At 37.5% G+C, this 20,606-nt stretch overlaps 1 protein-coding gene across 17 annotated transcripts in view; it reads left to right on the forward strand.

The window, feature by feature from the left end:
- ADGRL3 (adhesion G protein-coupled receptor L3) overlaps positions 1-20,606 on the forward strand; it is a gene marked incomplete at its 3' end in the record, with an annotated part of 400,329 nt that overhangs the window by 118,296 nt on the left and 261,427 nt on the right. For 9 of the 17 annotated variants that reach the window (XM_081321797.1, XM_081321796.1, XM_081321791.1 and 6 more), the window contains 3 exons: positions 7,866-8,168; positions 13,902-14,005; positions 18,272-18,457. In XM_081321797.1, the coding sequence (XP_081177923.1) occupies positions 7,866-8,168; positions 13,902-14,005; positions 18,272-18,457 (593 nt within the window). The remainder of the gene's footprint in view (positions 1-7,865; positions 8,169-13,901; positions 14,006-18,271; positions 18,458-20,606) is intronic. The other 8 variants (XM_081321794.1, XM_081321798.1, XM_081321793.1 and 5 more) reach the window with 1 other exon arrangement.

Consider the following 20,606-nt stretch of genomic DNA (forward strand, 5'->3'; position numbering starts at 1 on the left):
TCTTATGGGTTCTATTACTATTTAAATCTCTTAGTACCTTCAGGAAAAAAAATCCAATAGTACCTATCACATATACTTACAGTCAAAGGTATTTCACTTGGCCCAAGGGACCTTCTGTCTTCCTTTTAAGAATCGGGTTCATTTCCACATTCTTCTTAAGGATGCACCACAGCAGATGTGGAGGGAAGACTGAAAGCCCTACCCATACCCATAGCCCTTGGGACGCAAGCCCTGCCCCTTTTGTATATGCATTTACTCTTTTTCAGTCTCACCTTTCCAGTATTGTTGTAGGACTATAGCCTAAAGAACTTCTTTAAAAAGTGTAGCTCTTTCTTCTGTGTTTTACATAGAAGCTCTTGGTTACTCTGGATCAAAGCCTTATCATCAAAGTGTTTGTCCACTTCAGAATTTTTTTTTAAAGGGCAATAGTACAGAATGCATTTTATCTTGCCTTTCTAATTTACCATTTTTATTTAACTTGTTAAAATGATAGGTAAACCATTTTAGATACTGTAAAGTTACTTTCAAAGCTAATTATTCTTGAAAAGAAATTTATTTAATTTTATTTTTTCCTGAAAATATTTAAAACACTCCCCAATGGAATTAAGAGAACCACCAAGGGCAATTTATATCAAATTTATATATTATTTTCTCAATAATGAATTGCTCTATCACTTAAGATACATTAAGTAAAAATTAGACCAATTATAACAGGTTTAAAAGCATAAGATAATAACAAATAGGGGAGATAAAAATTTCTGGCTCAGTGTGTTTACGCATGACTGTGGCTAGGCTATACTACATTTTAACATACGTTTGCCTTTAGCAAACATTCTTGGACTATATCTTTGATAGTTTAAGGATGAAGAATAATCCAAACCTACAGATCAATGTTCTTGATACTGTCATGCTGTTTCAATATTGTGTGCTATCTTAATTATTATTTTGTACCAAGGTGATATAAAAAGTTTTGTACTAAATGTTTTGTACTTTAACTTTTATTACTCTGAGAAATATGCCCAATGACATGACATTCTGGGAGATTTAGACCATCTGCAAGACATCAGCTTGCCTGCTCTGAGTATAAACTAATTTCATAGAGTGACATGTTAAAATGATATCCTTCTTTTCTTATTGCCAGTGGCTATATAACAATAAAGTCTTATGTCACTCAATCAGTTGATAAAAATATGTAAAAGAAAAAGGAAAACGGAGGGGGGAAGTTGTTCTCCAGACAAAAATATTTTGACATTGGGAGGGAGGGAGGGAGGGAGGGAGGGAGGGAGGGAGGAGGAGGAAGGAAGGAAGGAAGGAAGGAAGGAAGGAAGGAAGGAAGGAAGGAAGGAAGGAAGGAAGGAAGGATAACAAGAACTGTACATCATCTGCATAATATAAAAATGTCCAGTTCACAGCTCACTCTGCCATTCCCTTTTCACAAAAAGTTTCACTCGGGCCTGAAATTGGTCACTTGTTTTCCTGTTCCTCTATCCCATTTTTATGTTTCTCTTTTGTAACTTTGGTGACTACTTTCTCTTTGCTTTCTGTCTCTGGGAATGTCTCAGGGAAAGACTATCCATAGGGAGATATGCTTCTCTCTATACTACAGTGACTTTTATCGTTTCCTTATATGGCAAGAAAACCCCATGTCTCCTCCTCGTAGAAGATTTCGGAATGAGCAAAACAAGAGCAGAGTGCTTTGGGGGAGCAGTAATTTCTGCTAAAAGAAACAGCAAGTGTGACTATTTGAGGCAGCACTATTCAGTAATTAATTTAACTCCATGTCACAACTATTTTCCCAGAGGGCTATTCATTCGCCTGCCTGGGTGTGGGCAAGCTAGTAGGCTCCTTTTAACCCGCAACCTGCCCTTTTAGTGTGAGGGTCACAAGCATGCATATAGGCTCTTTTTAACCTGCAGCTCATGATTAGAAAAGAGAGCCAGCGGTGATTAAGGCTAGAAACTGTGTAACTGTGAGTTCTAGTCCTGCATTAGGCATCAAGTCAGCTGAGTAACCTTGGAGTGACTCAAGTTCCCTCAGCCTGGGAAGTAGGCAACAGCAACCCACTTCTGAAGTCTTCTCAAGATGACTGCAGGGACAGTCCAGGTATTTTCCAGAAATCAAACACTGATTTCAAGGCACATACCACACACACACATGATTAGAAGTTTCTAGCAATAATATTTGTGGAATGTCCACATTTTTCTGCGCTGCATAATGTTTTATTTAAAAAAAGAAAGGAAACTGAGTGTCCAGCATTGGAAGAGAACATGAAGAAATTGCTTTTTTCTTTAGTAGTATCATTCCTTCAAGCCCAGACAAGAAAGCAATACCATGAATATTTACACCATTGGAGCTTTATTATAAGACTACAGTAACATAATCTTGCAGGTATGAAACCATATCCCCCCCCCCTTTGCCTTTTCTTTCCAGGGAACTAGGGAGGGTCCCTTCTGAGACACTTACTATGTCCCATTTCTTCTGTGGACTAAGTTGTCTCTTATCTGATCATTGCCCTGGCTATGGTTCCTCCTTCTCCTCCTTCTCACAGGCCATAACATCTACCTGTTAGCTCACTTCTGGTACAGAGAACAAGATTAAAACTTAAACCAACCTAAGCAATTTACAAACTATTTCACATTTTATTTACATTGCATCTTCCTTTTTGCATTTTTACTTTAAAGAGCTGATCTTTTGGCTTGGTGTATCTTAAGAAAACAGCTTTGCAAATATTGTAAAACAAAACCGTTTGTTACAAAAATAAGTATTTATAAGAAGACGTCAAATGAAAAGCAGGTTGTCCAACATAAGCAAACTCTTTGGGACTAGAAAATACATATCACTGAATACTGCTGAAACTCTAAATTGTCTATATTTAATTCTGTAACAAAATTCTTACTGTGCATTCTTTTTATTTAAAATTTCCCCATTGGTTGTCATGAAAACTTTGCGCATCTAAGGCCCCAGCATGTTTTGTGTGTGTGTATGTATATGTATATGTATATGTATATGTATATGTATATGTATATGTATATGTATATGTATATGTATATGTATATGTATATGTATATGTATATGTATATGTATATGTATATTCTTCCAGTTAATCACAACAATCTCCTGTTGGGAAATATTTTCTGAGTCAATAAAAAAAAATCCTTAGAATCAACAGATTCTGGTATTTTGTAAGGCCCAAACCTCTGGATGTTTCCTGGTATTTTACAATTGTTAATTAATTCCACATTTAACTTTTGGTGTAAAATTTGAATAACGTTATGCTTATCGGTGTTAACAATTTAGAAATCTTAATTAATACAAAATTATTTTTATTTAAGGGTTTCAGTTTTCTAAACATCAGAGTATTAATAATCTCCAGTCAACACTGAATAAATACCACTGAACCCAAATAATATAAAATATTACTTATGTTTTATAATAATAAAATATATAATATAAAGGAAAAATCCAGTTTCCCACTCCATGCAGGAATACAGTTCAAACATTCACAATAGCCTCATGCAGGAATACAGTTCAAACATTCACAATAGCCTCTGCTTAAAGGCATTCCAATGAAGTAAAGGCTAATAACCAGAGTAATTATTTCTGCTACTAAATGACTGTTATATTTTCCCCTAACAGAATCTGCCTTTCTATAATTGAAATTTCATTGTACAAAGGAATAGTTTTCTTCCAGTAAAACATAGTGAAGAAACGTTGCAAATTTACCTAAGAATCATATGTTTGAAGAGCTCATACAATCTTCTATTTCCATGCCATAATCCAAATCAGAACACTCACAAAATATAGCTTCCAGTCTCCGATTGATTGCATTCTACTGTAGGAAACCCATAACCTCTTTGATTTATTAATACCACTATCAAACAATTATAATTATTTTTAAACAAAATCTGTAAATGTTAACCATTATTTTAGGTCCTGCCCTTTCTTAGTTTTCTCCTGTTTGGATATTTGGATATTTAAGATATTTTGAAGTATTGTAGCATATTGTCTTAGTTTTAACTTTTCAAAATTAATATTGCTTAAGTCTTCCTTCATTCAGCTTAGGATCTAGTTTCAGGTCTCCTAATTATACTCATTGCTCCCTCTGAAAATGCTCTGTTTGTTGAACTCTTTCTTTAAGAGAAGTAGTCAATTCCTCAAAACAGTTTCATGAGTTGAATATGCTTTACATAAAATTTATGAACCAGCTATACATCTACTTACATATAATTTGTTTCCTTGTCAGGGACAGTGTTAATCCAGTGTGACTTGTTCTTAACAAATGCATACTGGGTTCTGGTTATTGCTTTGTTTCAATGTGCTTTGCTGGTCATCATGATCATGTACGGACGCCTGACTATTTTTCTATGTCCCTGTTTCCCCAATTTTGAGGACAAGCAAAATATTTGCATTCCTCCCATCTAACATTTCAGCTTTTGTTTAGGATTCATCAAAGATATAGCAATAAAATTTCAGCCAGACCATCAGCAAGTTCCCACAATACCATATCAGCAATTCATCTGGCTCTAAATTTTAAAACTCATCCAACGTTTGTTCAATTTGCTGATTCTGCTTCTGTTATTCCCAAGCTTCAATCATGCCTCTGTATTCTGTTCTTCACAACTGCCTAGTGAAAGACATATTTTCTTGTTGAAGAACATCAAATTAAACTGGAGTTTGAGTAGTTTTCCTTTAAGCAGCCTCATACTTTTTTTTTCCTTTCTCATTTCTCTTGTTACCACATGTTCTTCTGTGCTGCCACACTTGTTTTCCCTTCATCTCCCCATACCCACCTTATCTCCCTCCTCCAGTGGAAAATAGTTATGGCTCAGGATGTGTGGCAGTGTGTGGATATCATTGTGGATGTTGGGATAGCTAAGCAGCCAAAGTCTTCTTGCAGGGTATCTGGGGCCAGTGGCTCTTCAGGATATTGGTAGTGGAAGATGGGTCCCTGAGTCACAAGCATTGTCAGCCAAGGCAGCAGGTGCCCCCACACCTCAATCAAATCTTAAAAGCTTACGACTATGCCACTCCTTCCTCCCTGTCGGCTAGTGCTGCCTCTGCTGCATTGCTGGGGATTTCTTTAGTTTAGCTACAGTAGTTGGCATTTACATAGAAATGACAGAACTTTTACCTGAGAGAATAAGGAAAGGTACAAAAGACAAAAGAGGGTGTAGGCTGCTGCAGAGATTTTACATTTGGCAAACAAACTGTTTTCTTCTCTGCATTGCCCAACTTGAACACTTATGCACTGGTCACTCCCATCTGGATTAATAAGCAATGAGATTGGAAAAGGTTTACATGTACATCTGTTTGATTGGATAGTGTCACATGCCATATTCTTGTGATTGGTTAGAGTATTCGGCATGCCCACCTCTGGAATTTTGCCTGCTTTGCAGAAAGAAGACTGGGCCAAGAATGGGTAGATTCTGTCAATGTTGGGATTTCCTCTACCCCTCATTAAAGTCTTCAGGCCCATTTTCCAAGAGTGTTTGCAACATCAACTACAGAGTGTGCACTGCACCTCTTGGAAGGCCATGCCCCTCCTCTTCCTCCAGTTTTTCCTCCACCCACATAGCACCTTCCACTCAAGAAAGTACCAACAGCTCTCTGCACCCTCACCATGAGCATCCGAGTGCTGTCCCTTCACCCAGGGCCTGGATCCCAGGCCACCCAGCAGGAGGAAAAAACACAAAGGTTACCTGGAGCAGGGGTGGTCCTGAGGGCAACAGGGTTATTATGTTGCAGAAGGAAGGGCACCCAAAAGAGCAGAGATGGGGGTGGAAGGTGGATGTGGGGAGTTGAATGCCCCTGCAGTTGTAAGTCAAATCATGTGACTATAGGGGTATTGCAACAGCTGTAACTTCAGGCACAGGTTGTAAATTTCTTTATTCAGCATCATCATAACTTCAAACATGCTAAATGAGTAGTCATAAGTCGAGGACTACCTACATATGTCTTTATCTGAGATCCTTCCATTATACAGTTTTGTCACCAACCATCATAAGATTCGTTTTAAAGCTGTTGTGATAAGTTTTACCATGCTTCAGTGAAATAAATGTTTGCCAGTGCAGTCAAGCCCACAATCCACCCTCTAGAGAAGTTGGAAGATACAATAGTCCCAGAGACCAAGAGCCTCTTCTTTCAAAAATATGTCAGTGGAAGGTATCTTTTAGCCTTTTCTCAGTTCTCCTACCTCTATATGTAGGCTCTTCTTTCATTTTTGTGTATAATATCATGATTCACACATAACAGAGGCAGAGGTAGGATTGCAATGGTGCAACCCTGTTTTTACCATTTTGACAAAGCATTGGATCATGCACACCATTCTAGGAGGATGGATAAGAACAAGAAGGGATAACTAAATAAATAAAGTTAATAAATAAATAACGGTCAATAACTTGATAGATTTTGATAGTTCTCTCATCATTTTAATTTGGTGTCTTAGCATACAGCACCCTTTAATAGCCAGTTGATCTAGTTTGCATACCTTAGTTTCTATTCCTAATAACAGTGAGTTACCATAACTTTTCATCTTGCATGGTACAGCTACATTCCCTCTGCCCTTTGGCAATCCACACTCCTATTCAATAGGTCTTTTTCCCTTTTTCTCTCATCATCTGTTTTTGGTTGCCAGTGTTGTCCATTAGGCATGCTTCTTTGGTTGATTCTCTTCTTTATTGGCATCTTCTGGTTCTGATACAGTACTCCCTTTCTTCAATTGAATACAGTTTTGTCTTCCTTTATTAGTCTTCCCTTTATTTGTCCTCCTTTATTGATCTAATACAGTTCTGTCTTCCTTCCTTAATTCTGAGCTTTTGTCCAAGCATTATTTATTTTTACATTTATTTCATGGAGGAACTCAACCATCTCTCAGGTTTTGTAAGTCTTGACTGCAAAGTACTGTCTATTTATCTTCACTTTTGTTTATTAAATCACCACTTTCAGGTTAATGAAGCAATATTCAATTTGAGGAAATGTTTATTAGGCGCTTCCTGCTACTGAATTTTTACATCAGAACTCAGTCTTCCTGCCATTTCTTGGAAAACTAGCTGCTTTATATTTCTTCTGGACTCCCTGTAGCAGCCTTAACTCATTTAACAGGGAGCAGTCATTCAGTTCTCCCAACAATGGGAATTAAGATACATTCCTGGTAATCAGCAGCTATTAAGGAGATTGGGTTCCTCTCCCCCTTGTCTTTTTTCCTGTTGAATTCCATTGCTGATCATCTGTTTGCTCTTCTTCTTCACTCTCTTACTAATTTCAATAAATATTGAAAACTTTGTTTCAAGATAAATTCATTCCTTTGGATTCAGAAAGAAAAAAACAGGGAGTAGTCTAAAAATAATTTAGCTTCATCACACATTTTAGGTATTGATTATAGGACCATAGAATCACAGAGTTGGAAGGGACAGTGGAGGTCATCTAGACTAGTCCTCATGCACCCTGAGGTGCATAACACCCTGAGCAAACAGCAGTTCAGTCTTTTCTTGAAAACTCCAAAGATGGAACATCACAATTTCAGGAGGCAGGCTGTGAGATTTCAAAAATAAGTTGTATGCAACTATAAAATAGTCCCATGTATTGTCCAGAGTTACCCCAGTTGTTTTACCACAAATGTACAATTATCATTTGAATGTAACTATTCCTACAGAATGTCAAGTAGGTGTGCTTATCTTAACATTATTGTAACATTATTTTTTCTCTATTCTGTTAATTTGGATTTAATTTTTTCTGGTAATTTAATTTCCTTAGATTACCATCATTCATACTGTATATTCCCAACTCTAGCAGAACATTTCATGCTTAGGAAGAGGAAGAAAAACCATAGGATTTGCCACTAACTAGTTTTTGCTTTGAATTGATAGCATCAACAGCTGGAGGAACAGGCCTGGGTGGGACTACCACAGGCACAACAAACAGAGTTATTACAAGCAGTACTGTACACACAACCACTGTATCAGCCTTGGGTAGAAGGAACAGAAGCACAACTACACTTTCTCCAGCTTTGGATAGTCCGAATGAAATGACAACACATCTGCCACCTGCCTCTTCCCAGCTGCCTGCAGTTGGTGCAGAGAGTTGTGAAACTGTGGAAGCTCGTGAGATCATGTGGTTCAAGACCCGACAAGGACAGATGGCTAAGCAGCCATGCCCAAAAGGCACTGTAGGTAAGCCCTAGCCCAATGCTATTTCTTTGCTCTATTAAGATGTTTAAGCAGGAGTTACTTAATATTAAACAAAAAACAAAGTTTTCAAAGGTCTCAAAGTCTTGCTGGTCCTTCACCTTCTGCACCTTCTAGAAAGAGTGCAGAGAAGAGCAACAAAGTTGATCAGGGGACCGGAGGCTAAAACATATAAAGAACAGTTGCTGGAATTGAATATGTCTAGTTTAATGAAAAGAAGGACTAGGGGGTGACATGATAGCAGTGCTCCAATATGTCAGAGGTTGCCACAAAGAAGAGGGAGTCAGGTTATTCTGCAAAGCCCCTGAGGGCAGGACCAGAAGCAACGGATGGAAACTAACCAAAGAGAGAAGCAACCTAGAAGTAAGGAGAAATTTCCTGACAGTTAGAACTATTAATCAGTGGAACAACCTGACTCCAGAAGTTGTGAATGATCCAATACTGGATGTTTTTAAGAAGATATTGGACAACTTTGTCTGAAATGGTATAGGGTTTCCTGCCTGAGCAAGGGGTTGGACTAGAAGACTTCCAAGGTCCCTTCCAACTCTGTTATCCTATTTTGTTATTCTAACACACTATAATATTTAAATATTTGCCCAGTAACTACACTTTAGAATTCTATTCTGTCTTTTTGCAAAATGATCTGTGTGGAATTAAAAAAAAACATTAGCGTCAAAAGGCCTTTGCTTATTAATCACGTTTTTAACAATGGTTAGCCTACTTAGAGCCCTGGATTCTTAAGAGAATTTCCTCTGCTTTGATCTGTTTTCTTGCAGAAATCCTAATTTCCATGTGAGATGGTAAGATGGAAAGAAAAGGGAAACTTCCACATGTCCCCTTATTTATTTATTAGATTTTTTTATCCTACTTTTATTAGTTTATAAATAACTGAAGGCAGTGAACATATATAATACTCCTTCCTCCTCCTATTTTCATCACCATGACAACCCTGTGAGGTGATTCAGTCTAAGAGAGAGGACTGTTCCAAAGTCACCCACCTGGCTTTTGATACAGATCCTAACAAGCTCCCTAACTTTCTCATTGAAATTGGCAGGATAGTACGTGGAATGCCAGCCCAAGGTCCATGAATCAAATTAAATCAATTTTTATTGCACTCCTGAAGCAGTACAAAGCAAAAATAACAGTATGCCCAAAGATGTAAGAAAATGTAGATAAAAAGCTTCACTCAGCAGTAGGACTAAGGATAAAACTAAAGGATTAAAATGAAAAACAGAGAGTGAGTATAAGACAATTTCAGCTAAAAGAGCATTTAAAGATTAAAAGCTTCACTAAAAATACGAGTGACTTTGATTTCTTTAAAAAAGAAAGAACTTACCGTAATCCTTAGCTTAGAGTTAGACCATGCCTTGATGACCATAAACAAGAGCTCCAGGTGTTGTTTAGTTATTTTCTTATTTTAGATGCAGTCAGTAGAACTTGGCTATGGCAACTATCACAGAGCCTTTCAAGTATCTCAAAGAGTGCAACATTTTCTAGTAATATTTATGGTGGAACATCCCAAGGTGCTTTTTTTTGGACCTGTGAAATAAGAATATCCTCTAGATGTTAATATAAGCTTGTTGCCTACATTTGAAAGATTGTTTCAGTTCAGGGTACTGATGGATCAGGCTAATGAAAATGGATTTTCATGGCACAAAAGCTTCCATTAGTGTAGAAAGTAGTTGCCTGAATATTAATAGATGCATCCCAAAGTAATAAAGAGGAATGTTATTTGCATATTCATTGCTGAACTAGATTGAAAGTATTAGTGCTTAACAGAGTTGTTTGTTTGGTGAGATGAGCAGTTGGAAAAATTGGAAAAATTAAAAAATAGAACAAATAAAGTCAATAATACATGCTAAGGAAAATGTCTTTTCAGTGGGATGCCCTTTTCTGACTACCCTTTGAATTACATTTATGTTGGCAATTATTTAATTTGCCCTGGTATTATATCAGTTAGGCAATCTATTAATAAGAGTTATTTTATCATTTTGCTATGTAGTATGACATTGTAGCATTTTATACCATTGAGAATACCATTGAGAAAGAAAAACAAGAAATCCAGGAAGAAACCAGCATGGCTGCACAAAGATCTCACTAACAAACTAAAAGACAAAAAGGACAAATAGAAAAAATGGAAAGAGGGGCACATAATCAAGGCCGATTATCAGCAGACAGCCAGAACATGCAAAGAAGTCAGGAAAGCAAAGGCTCAGAATGAACAAAGACTTGCAACAGAAATCAAGGACAATAAAAAAGTTTCTTCCAACACATTAACAACAAGAAAAAAGTCAAGGAAACTGTAGGCCCAGTAAAGAGAGAAGATGGCAAGGAAATTACAGGCAACAGGGAGAAAGCAGAGCTGCTTAACTCATACTTTGTGTCAGTCTTCACACAAAAAGAAACCATAGCCCAACACACCCAAAAAAATACTGCAAAAGACATACTAGAAACAAAAATCAAAATAAGCAAAAAAATTGTAAGCAAACACCTATCCAATCTTGATGAATACAAATCACCAGGACTCCATAGATTACATCCCAGAGTTCTGAAAGAGCTGGAAGATGTTATCTCAGAACTGTTGCCCCACATCTTCCAGAAATCCTGGAGCACCAGGGAAGTACCTAAGGAATGGAAAAGGGCTGATGTGGTCCCCATCTTCAAGAAAGGGGGGAAAAACATAGCCCTGAAACTACAGACCAATCAGTTTAATCTCAATACCTGGGAAGATCCTAGAAAAAGATAATAAAAGAAAACAGATCTGAGAACAACTAGAAGCAAGCAAAGTCATAACTAGCAGCCAGCACAGGTTTGTTAAAAACAGATCATGCCAGAACAATCTGATCTCATTCTTCGATAAAGTGACTAAACTAACAGACCAGGATGTAGTGTACCTAGATTTCAGTAAGGCATTTGACAAAGTAGACCACAACCTACTCCTTGGTAAGCTAGAAAAAGGTGGAATAGACAACATCACCACCAGATGGATCTGTAGCTGGCTGACAAACCGTACTCAACAAGCAGTCCTCAATGGCACTACATCCACATGGAGAGAAGTAAGCAGTGGAGTACTAAAAGGTTCCATCTTAGGCCCAGTACTCTTCAATATCTTCATAAATGACTTAGATGAGGGAAATGAAGGAGAACTCATCAAATTTGCAGATGACACCAAACTGTCAGGAGTAGCCAACTCCCCAGAAGACAAACTCAGGATGCAAAAAGATCTTGACAAACTCAAACAATGGGCCCTATCCCAAAAATGAGTTTCAATGTGGAGAAAAGCAAAGTCTTACACTTAGGCAGGAAAACCAAAGGAACAAATACAGATTGGGCAAGACCTGGCTTGGAGGCAGTAACTGAAAAGGACCTTGGAGTCCTGGTGGACGATCACTTAACTGTGAGCCAGCAGTGTGCAGCAACTGCCAAAAAAGCTAATACAATCCTAGGTTGTATAAACAGAGGCATAGAATCAAAATCACGTGAAATATTAGTATCGCTTTATAAAACCCTAGTAAGACCACACCTGGAATACTGCAGCCAATTTTGGTCACCATATCACAAAAAAGATGTTAAGACCTTGGAAAAAGTTCAGAGAAGAGCAACTAAGATAATCAAAGCCCTGCAGACTAAAACATATGAAGAACAGATGCAGGACTTGGGTTTGGCTAGTCTAGAGAAAAGAAGAAATAGGGGTGACATGATAGCAGTATTCCAGTATTTGAGGGGCTGCCACAAAGAAGAGGGGGTCACGTTATTCACCAAAGCACCAGAGGGCAGGACAAGAAACAATGGTTGGAAAGTGATCAAAGAGAGAAGCAACCTGAAATTAAGGAGAAACTTCCTGACAGTAAGGACAATGAACTAGTGGAACAGTAGAACAGACTGGACAATCACCTGTCTGAGATGGCATAGGTTCTCCTGCTTGAGCAGGGGGCTGGACTAGAAGACCTCCAAGGTCCCTTCCAGCTCTATTGTATTCATATATTGCCATGATATTTTATAATACAGCGTGACTTAAATATATGGTTGAACTTGTCAGTTCATTAACAAGCTAGTATATTAATATTAAATACCTCTTTTCCATTGGATTGGTATTAAAAGATCAGAGACAGTACTTCCATTTAGGATCCAAATTAGTAAACTGGAATTAAAACACAGCTGCTCCTGTTTTAACATAACAATGTTTGGAAGACTGAAGGATAGAAGGCAAATTATTTTGCCCAGCATTTCTTCCTACATTCAGAATATATACATGAACCAGCAAGATTCAGAATTAAGATGCTTTGCTTTACTTTAATAGTCACTGATTATATTTTTTAAAATACTGTAACTAGTGCAGTTATTGAATAGCTATTTGAGGATTTATTTTTTTCCCATGAAAAATATTTTTGAATCCTCAACATTTTTACGTAAATGTAAAGAACGTTGGATTGGCAGAATTATTTTGCATTTTGTTTTTCCCACAATTTCAATCATCCCTGTCTGGCTTCTGGCTTATTGTTAGAGGTCAGGGTCCCTTCTATGCAATTTTTCTTAAGAGTGTATCAGCTATGAAGGTCTAAGGCTTAGAAGAAGGGGACGACAGAGAATGAGGTGGCTGGATGGAGTCATTGAAGCAGTAGGCGTGAGCTTAGATGGACTCCAGAAGATGGTCGAGGACAGGAAGGCCTGGAGGAACATTGTCCATAGGGTCGCGATGGGTCGGACACGACTTTGCAACTAACAACAACAAAAAAGGGGGGACATTTTTAAAAGTTATCCTTTCCATAAAATAATGTGGGTTGAGAGGATTCCTTTTGTCTTTCAATCACATACAAGGGACCATATTTTTTAAAAAAGCTTCAGTTACATCGAAATTTAAGTTACATAAAGATTCATTTCTCAGAATGCCTTTCATAAGATCACCCATCGTATCAAGGTGGAGATTTGTGGGTTGGTTTCCAAAAATTTTGTTAGCAGGCTAGGTAACATCTTCAGCAGAATTTAGGGGATGTCAGTGTCAGTGTTCTTCTATTTTATAAGGGCTTTGTGTGATCAGTAGGTCTTGTGAGGTCATGTCAGGTGAGGGTCCCATCTGATCAGGGTCTTGTGATGGGTCAGGTGTGAGTGTGTCAAGTGAGGGTCTTGTGGTGGGTCTTGTGATGGGGAAGTTATATCAGGTGAGGGTCATTGGGAGGTGAAGTGCTGGTTGGTTGAAGGTTCAGTGCTGTCTCTGGTTGGCTGTGCAGTTTATTTGAATTCTGAGGGGTTTGTAGGTTGGGTGTAGGTTGATGTTGATGGAATTGCTTGTAGAGTGCCAGGTTTTGATGAACTCACAAGCGGGTGGTAGCGTGGTTGATGATTCTTGTATAGCTTCAAACGGGTGCTGTCACCCATCATATGTTTAGTAATTTCTCCTTTTGGGCACATTAAACCCTATCATTCCCTGACTTTATTTTCAAGCTCAAGAAGCTGCCTCTAAGAATTCAAAGCCTGTGTAGAATTCTGGACTTCAAAGTAGGAAGTTTATTTTGCATCATCTCAGTGATAGCATGAGTTTTCAGCCCCGATAGTTGTATCATAAATATAGGAACACAAACAATGTTTGTTTTCTTAATCACGATGAGATTTTTCTAAGATATAAAGTAATGCTTGGATTGGGAGGAAAAGAATTCTCTTCTTCAAAAAGTTATTTTATTGATTATTAATTCAAGCATGACATTGTCATTATAATTGCAGGTGTTTCAACGTTCCTTTGCCTTGCTCCTGGTGGAAACTGGGATCCTCAAGGGCCAGACCTCAGCAATTGTTCCTCACTTTGGGTCAACCACATCACTCAGAAGGTAACTGTTCACTAGACTTGATATATTTGTGCTAACAGTGTATGTTACAGTCATTCCGCATTCATTTAAAAACAAGATTTTGTAATCCAAACTTTGAATAAATGAAAGCAAACCATTGTATGGAGCAAAAGGAAGAGCCTTGGAGAATTATGTTAGACTAAGATGTAAAAGAGGCTGAAGATCAATTTCAGCATGACTTATCTTAAGTCAGAGTTTGACTCAAGGACTTCATGAGAATAATCAGAAATGTGAATCTTTATAAATTAAAACTTTTAGATATATTAAAATCTTTTAGAAGTGATGTTTTATTATGTAAAAAAAATCAGAATCTAACACCATGAAAATTCAGAAAAATACTTTCAGATTTTACTAGTATGGATGTTAGCTTGAGAATTACTTATTATAACTGTAATGTATTGGGGTTTTTGCTTGTACTGATTCATGTGTCTGTTTAAATGCTGCTTAACCGTTACTCAAGGGTGTGTCTGTGTAACAGCTACGGACCAAGCCAGACTTGTTGTCTCCAGGAATATCATTGGTAGTTTTGGGGCAGAAACGGGTTCCTTTAAACCTATTGGCCGCTGCCTAGTGGCCAATCATATAAGTAGCTGCGCAGCAGCCTCTGTTTTAGTTCTGTTCTGCTTGCCTCCAATAAAGCATGTTTCTGTTTGGAACCTTCCATCTCGCCTATTGCCTGCAAAGAACCGGCTACACAACAATAACTACTAATCATAATGCACATATACAACATTTCAGGAGCACATGAAATAGTATTGAAAATAAGTACTTTGTGCAGTTCCTACATTTTATTACCCTTTGATATCATATTTTATTACTTTTATCTTACTTTTTTCTTATTCTCTCAGCATAATACTTCATGCATCTCATGAAGTAAAATTTATGTCATAATAAGTTATTATAAATATTTAGTGGTTTAAGATTTAAAAAGAGTCAATATTTGAGGAAAAATTATGTGTAATTTTTAACAGAATTCTGATTTTTATATAATGTGCCCAAAATTTTAAGATACCTTACAATAAAATACTTAATTAGTCTAAAAAAAGCTATTTTTAGAAAATGTACCTAATAGAGATTATTCATTCAATGAATGTTTTAAAATATTCTGTTTTTTAACTAAAATGCTTTGCATGTTTCAAGATAGCAAGAGTGACTGTTATGGCCACCAAGTGTGTGTGAATAAGTGAGAACTCTTCAAATAGGAATAAATAAATATGGCTAAATAAGGACATGTTTCAGTTCCAGCTTTGTTTGGATCTTTTGCCATACTGAGTGGAATTATCCACATTAAACTAGCTTTAGTTTCAAAGAATTGCATTATATTAAGTAATCTAATCTTCTTTTCAGAAAATGGATTGAAATGTCATTTAATTACTCAATTTTCAAATGTTGTTATGATTGCTAGTTTCACATTATAAAACGAATAAAGACTTTCTCAAATCTTTTTCAAGTTTTACAAAACTGATAAAACTATTTATAACAGAAAAACAGAGTTGGAAGGGACCATAGAGGTCTTCCAGTCCAACCCAGTGCTCAAGCAGGAGACTCTATATACCATTATTTGTGAAATAAACCGAGCAGTTCTTCTAAAGCTTTTTTTTTCTTCAAGGACTTAACATTTCATATAAAGTAGCCTCTATAACTCATTTTAAAATAGTCTATATTTTATTTATTCTATAATTGATGTGTTATCTTGTTCAAAAAATGGAGGAATAGTTTTATTAATTTGGTTGTTCTGGGGATTATGTCTCCAAACATTGGTCATGCTAGATTTTTATTGTCTTTATATTTTATGTGATTTCATTATTTACAATTATCTTTATTCCATGGATAAATGACACTATTCCTTAGCTGCCTCCAAATATAAGCTCTTCAATTCGCCCAGTTTTTGGAAGCACAGAGATTGTTGACAGGGGAGAAAAAAATGGCAGGTGCAATCAGGGAACTGAATTTCTGCCCCTTTTTATGTCTGTGTGATGTGTGAACAGACTTTAAAAGGGAAATGAGCTTCAATCACCTGGTGACACTTAGTGTACTTTCGATCACTCTTGTGGATGCTTCAATACATATTACACATTGCTTCTTTTTCAAGTTAAGCAGTGATCATTGCCAGTGATCATTGCAACCCTGGTGTTTTGTGATTTGGCTTCTTTAATTTCTTAAATCAATTAGTTCCAAAAAAAACCCCACAGTGAAATAAAGCCACTGTCCACAGTTCAATGGATTTCGTAAAAATTATACCTTAAAGCAGGGATAGCCAATTTATGACCTTCAAATGATGCTTCCAGAAGCCCCAGTCAGTATGATCAATAGAGAGGGAAATTGGGAGCTATAGTTCAACATCATCTGAAGACCACAGATTCATCATTCTTGGCTGAGGCTGCAATCCTATTTAGTTCTACTTAGAAATAAGTCCCCTTGAAATCATTGGTGCGTATCATATAAATAACTATAAGGTTGCAGTCTGATTAGTATTTTGCAACTTCATTTTATTAAAAAAACAAATATTTGATATGTGTTTTACCTACACCTTTTTCAATCCATTTTCTTCCATAAAACCAGGATTTTTTTAAAAAAATAATCCAGGATTTCATATACAGTAGTTTCCTGTTCAAAATACAGATCAGCTATTTCTTCCTTAGTCCTTATTTTACACAAAGCAGTGCTGCAACAGGCTCATTGGTTATCACAGAGCTGATAATCTAAATCTGTTCCATATGGCCCAGCTGTTTTCCAGTCAGAACATAAATGGTGTAGCTATTATACATCTCAAGTCACTCTTCTCTTCTTAATAATTTGTATCAGGATAGTATATACAATACTGTCAACTTTTCAGAGTGACTTACAGATGTTACTTTATGTCATGCTCCTTATGTATGAGGTTTACATTACTTCCATCCCCTGAAGGCCTACAAAGACCTGACTAGGAAGGTCTGATGATTCCCAATAAGGATAAAAGTGGTCACATACTGCCACCAGATGGAGATGTTGGTTTTCCTGTTACTTCCCTTCTTTTGCTTTTAGTTTGCATTGATTAGTCCAACTTTTTCAGGTGTATGGGTCATTAGTTTGCTTGAAAAGAAATAAAACTGTTGTTTTAATAATTGTCAATTATTAAAATTTGTATTATTTATTATATTGTATTATTCAAAAAGAAGGGACGTGGTGGCTCAGTGGGTTAGGACGCTGAGCTTGTCGATCGGAAGGTCGGCAGTTTGGCGGGTCGAATCCCGAGTGCCGCGTAGCAGAGTGAGCGCCTGTTACTCGTCCCAGCTTCTGCCCACCTAGCAGTTCGAAAGCACGTAAAAATGCAAGTAGAAAAATAGGGACCACTACGGTGGGAAGGTAACAGCATTCCGTGCGCCTTTGGCGTCTAGTCATGCCGGCCACATGACCACGGAGACGTCCTCGGACAAGCGCTGGCTCTTTGGCTATAAAACGGAGATGAGCACCGGCCCCTAGAGTCGGAAACGACTAGCACGCATGTGCGGGGGAACCTTTACCTTTACCTTTACCTATTATTCAAAAAATCAACACAAATAAGAAAGCTCTTTCCTGTGATCAAAACAAACTATACCAACATCGCTAAAGAGATCAAGATGTCTTCCTTGTGAAAAAGGACTGTACAAAGAGCAAAAGATCCTACTAAAATAGGTGAATGCCACAAATGTATGGGGAGGAAAGCACCTGTCTGTTCTCCATATGTGACATCTTTTAATGTGATTAGCAATGAGCATTTTTTGACAGAGAAATGGTATGTTCTGATACTTCTCCTGAATCATGGAAAGGTGTTGTGCAAAGCAATTTGATGTTTAAGAATTTTTTAAAGAATCTGATCCACTGTAATTTCAGAATCTATCTACAGTACAGAAACATCAGAATATGCCTTATTTCAACAGATTATTATATTCCTTGCAGCTCTAGCAGGAAAATGTATTGCCCCTGCCACTTTAGGGAACTTATGTAGATTTTATTAATATTTAAAGCATTTATGTTTGACGTGAATTCTATTCAAAGAACATTTCACACAGAATTCCAAAATTCCAATGACTGAGTTTAATCATTTGTTTTAAGAATTATAATGGCCTAGGAAATGCTTCAAGCCCTTTTAAAACTTCGAAAATGCTATATTGCTATTGTTGGTATCAGTTGGGCTGCTTTTAATGGTCCCTCATCATGAAACATACATTTCTCTTAGGCTAGTCCATAAAATACCTTGACATGTTTTCACCTTTTTTTCAACCATAGTTGAAATCAGGAGAGACAGCTGCCAATGTTGCTAGAGAACTTGCTGAACAAACAAAAAGCCACTTGCATGCAGGGGATATCACTTACTCAGTTCGTGCCATGGACCAGTTGGTGGGGTTATTGGATGTGCAGCTTCGAAACCTGACACCTGGAGGAAAAGACAGTGCAGCACGAAGTTTAAACAAGGTAAGTATCGCATCTTTTAAACTCATGATTGTAGCTTGTGCATTTAGCCACGAGAATTCCTCTGTACTTATTACAGGGGATGGGGCATTGTGACCCTTCTGAACGGAGCTCTTTGCTTTTTGTGAAATCAGCTGCTGTTTATATAGCTATGGTTTCAGAAAATATCAAGATAAGGAATTGTGTAAAATAATTTTCTAAACTTCAGTTTCTATGGATTTTAGGGATGAATAGAAAGATACACATAAGTAGGAAGACATAGTAATACAAAAAAAAATTCCTCCGTTTTTAATTCTCCTTTCCAGATAAAATAGAGTTTTAATTTCCCTTTACCCAGTTTTTAACTTGAAGGCACAGGATAGATTATCAGTAAGATAGTAATTCTACAATTTCTATCCATTATACAATTTCTACCCATTTATCTGGTGGCATGTCTCTTCTTCAGTAGGCCACATAACATTTTACTAGATTCTAAAAATATGCTTTAGTTTCTCCTAGCATAGCTATTTCAATGAGCACTGGAGATGTAAACTAGTCTGATCACAAAACATCTGCAAGCAAAGAGCCAAACTCAAAGACCACCAAGAACTCTACCATTCAACCCTGAGGTACATATATTCTATTTATAGATAATCCTATGGATTTCTTAGGTAGTTTTTCCTTTTGTGAATGACAGAAACAGAAACATAATATCAGGATAACCTATGCTGTAAAAATAGTTTGAATATCTACATCATATTGAGGAAACTCCAGTTTTTACACCACTAGACAATGTTACTGAAGTTTTTTTTCCTTACTTCTTCAAGAGCCTTGGTGGAGCAGTGGGCTAATGCCTCCTTATGTAACACCAGCTGCCTGCAATTAGTGCAGGTTCGCATCTCACCAGGCTCAAGGTTGACTCAGCCTTCCATCCTTCTGAGGTAGGTAAAATGAGGACCCAGATTGTTGGGGGCAATTAAGCTGACTTTGTAATAATGCCGCTTGGGGTGTGTGTGAAAGCCCTAATAAGCAGGCATATACATAGAATGAAGGCTACTGCTAAGTTTGTAAAGCCGCCCTGAGTCTTCGGAGAAGGGTGGGATATAAATGGAATTAAAATAAAAATAAAATAAAATAAAATAAAAAATTTAGTCAGTTTTGCTTCTACAAATCCACCACACCCATCCACCCCATTCCTCACTTTCCCACTCTCCTGAGAACAGTTTCCAATAATTACCATGTGAGGGGAAAAAGAGGATTGCAAACAAAAATATTCCTGTTTGAGTTCTTAGCTCTGTGTAATGAGGTTCTGAATATGATATTTTTCTGGTTGAAACTAAGGGAATTTGAGACCCAAAGCATTTGGGAGATTGGAGAACACAAAATTGCAGTGGCAATGTAAGCACTGTGGAAGAGCTCTGGAACCTTATTAATTCTTACCTTTTGCCTTTCTTCCCAGCTGTCATTCTTCTCCTGCCCTTTGCATTTATGGGGAAAGGGTCGGGGGGAGACTAGCCCCAGGTCCCATAGAGCAAAGTGATGATGTGCTTGCTTGCTGGCTTTCTTTCTGGATTTCTGATAAACTCCCCTTTTCCAAACTTGTTTTCATTGTTATTTTTGAAGACCACCACCCCGTTTACTTCTTCCTCATACTGCTGTGTTTATAGCTGAATCTATAACTATGCTATTGTGAAACTGATTGTATAAAAAATATTTGTTGTTGTTGTTAGCTGCGGAGTCGTGTCCGACCCATCGCGACCCCATGAACAACGTTCCTCCAGGCCTTCCTGTCCTCTACCATCTTCTGGAGTCCATTTAAGCTCATGCCTACTGCTTCAGTGACTCCATCCAGCCACCTCATTCTTTGTCATCCCCTTCTATTGCCCTCAATCTTTCCCAGCATTAGGCTCTTCTCCAGTGAATCCTTCCTTCTCATTAGGTGGCCAAAGTATTTGAGTTTCAACTTCAGGATCTGGCCTTCTAAAGAGCAGTCAGGGTTGATCTCCTCTAGGACTGACCGGTTTGATTGTCTTGCAGTCCAAGGGACTCACAGGAGTCTTCTCCAGCACCATAGTTCAAAGGCCTCAATTCTTTGGCGCTCATCCTTTCTTATGGTCCAACTTTCACTGCCATACATTGCAGCTGGGAACACCATAGCCTTGACTATACGCAC

Source organism: Vipera berus (genome assembly GCF_964194415.1).
Source record: "Vipera berus genome assembly, chromosome: 2".
In the NCBI taxonomy this organism is placed as follows: domain Eukaryota; kingdom Metazoa; phylum Chordata; class Lepidosauria; order Squamata; family Viperidae; genus Vipera; species Vipera berus.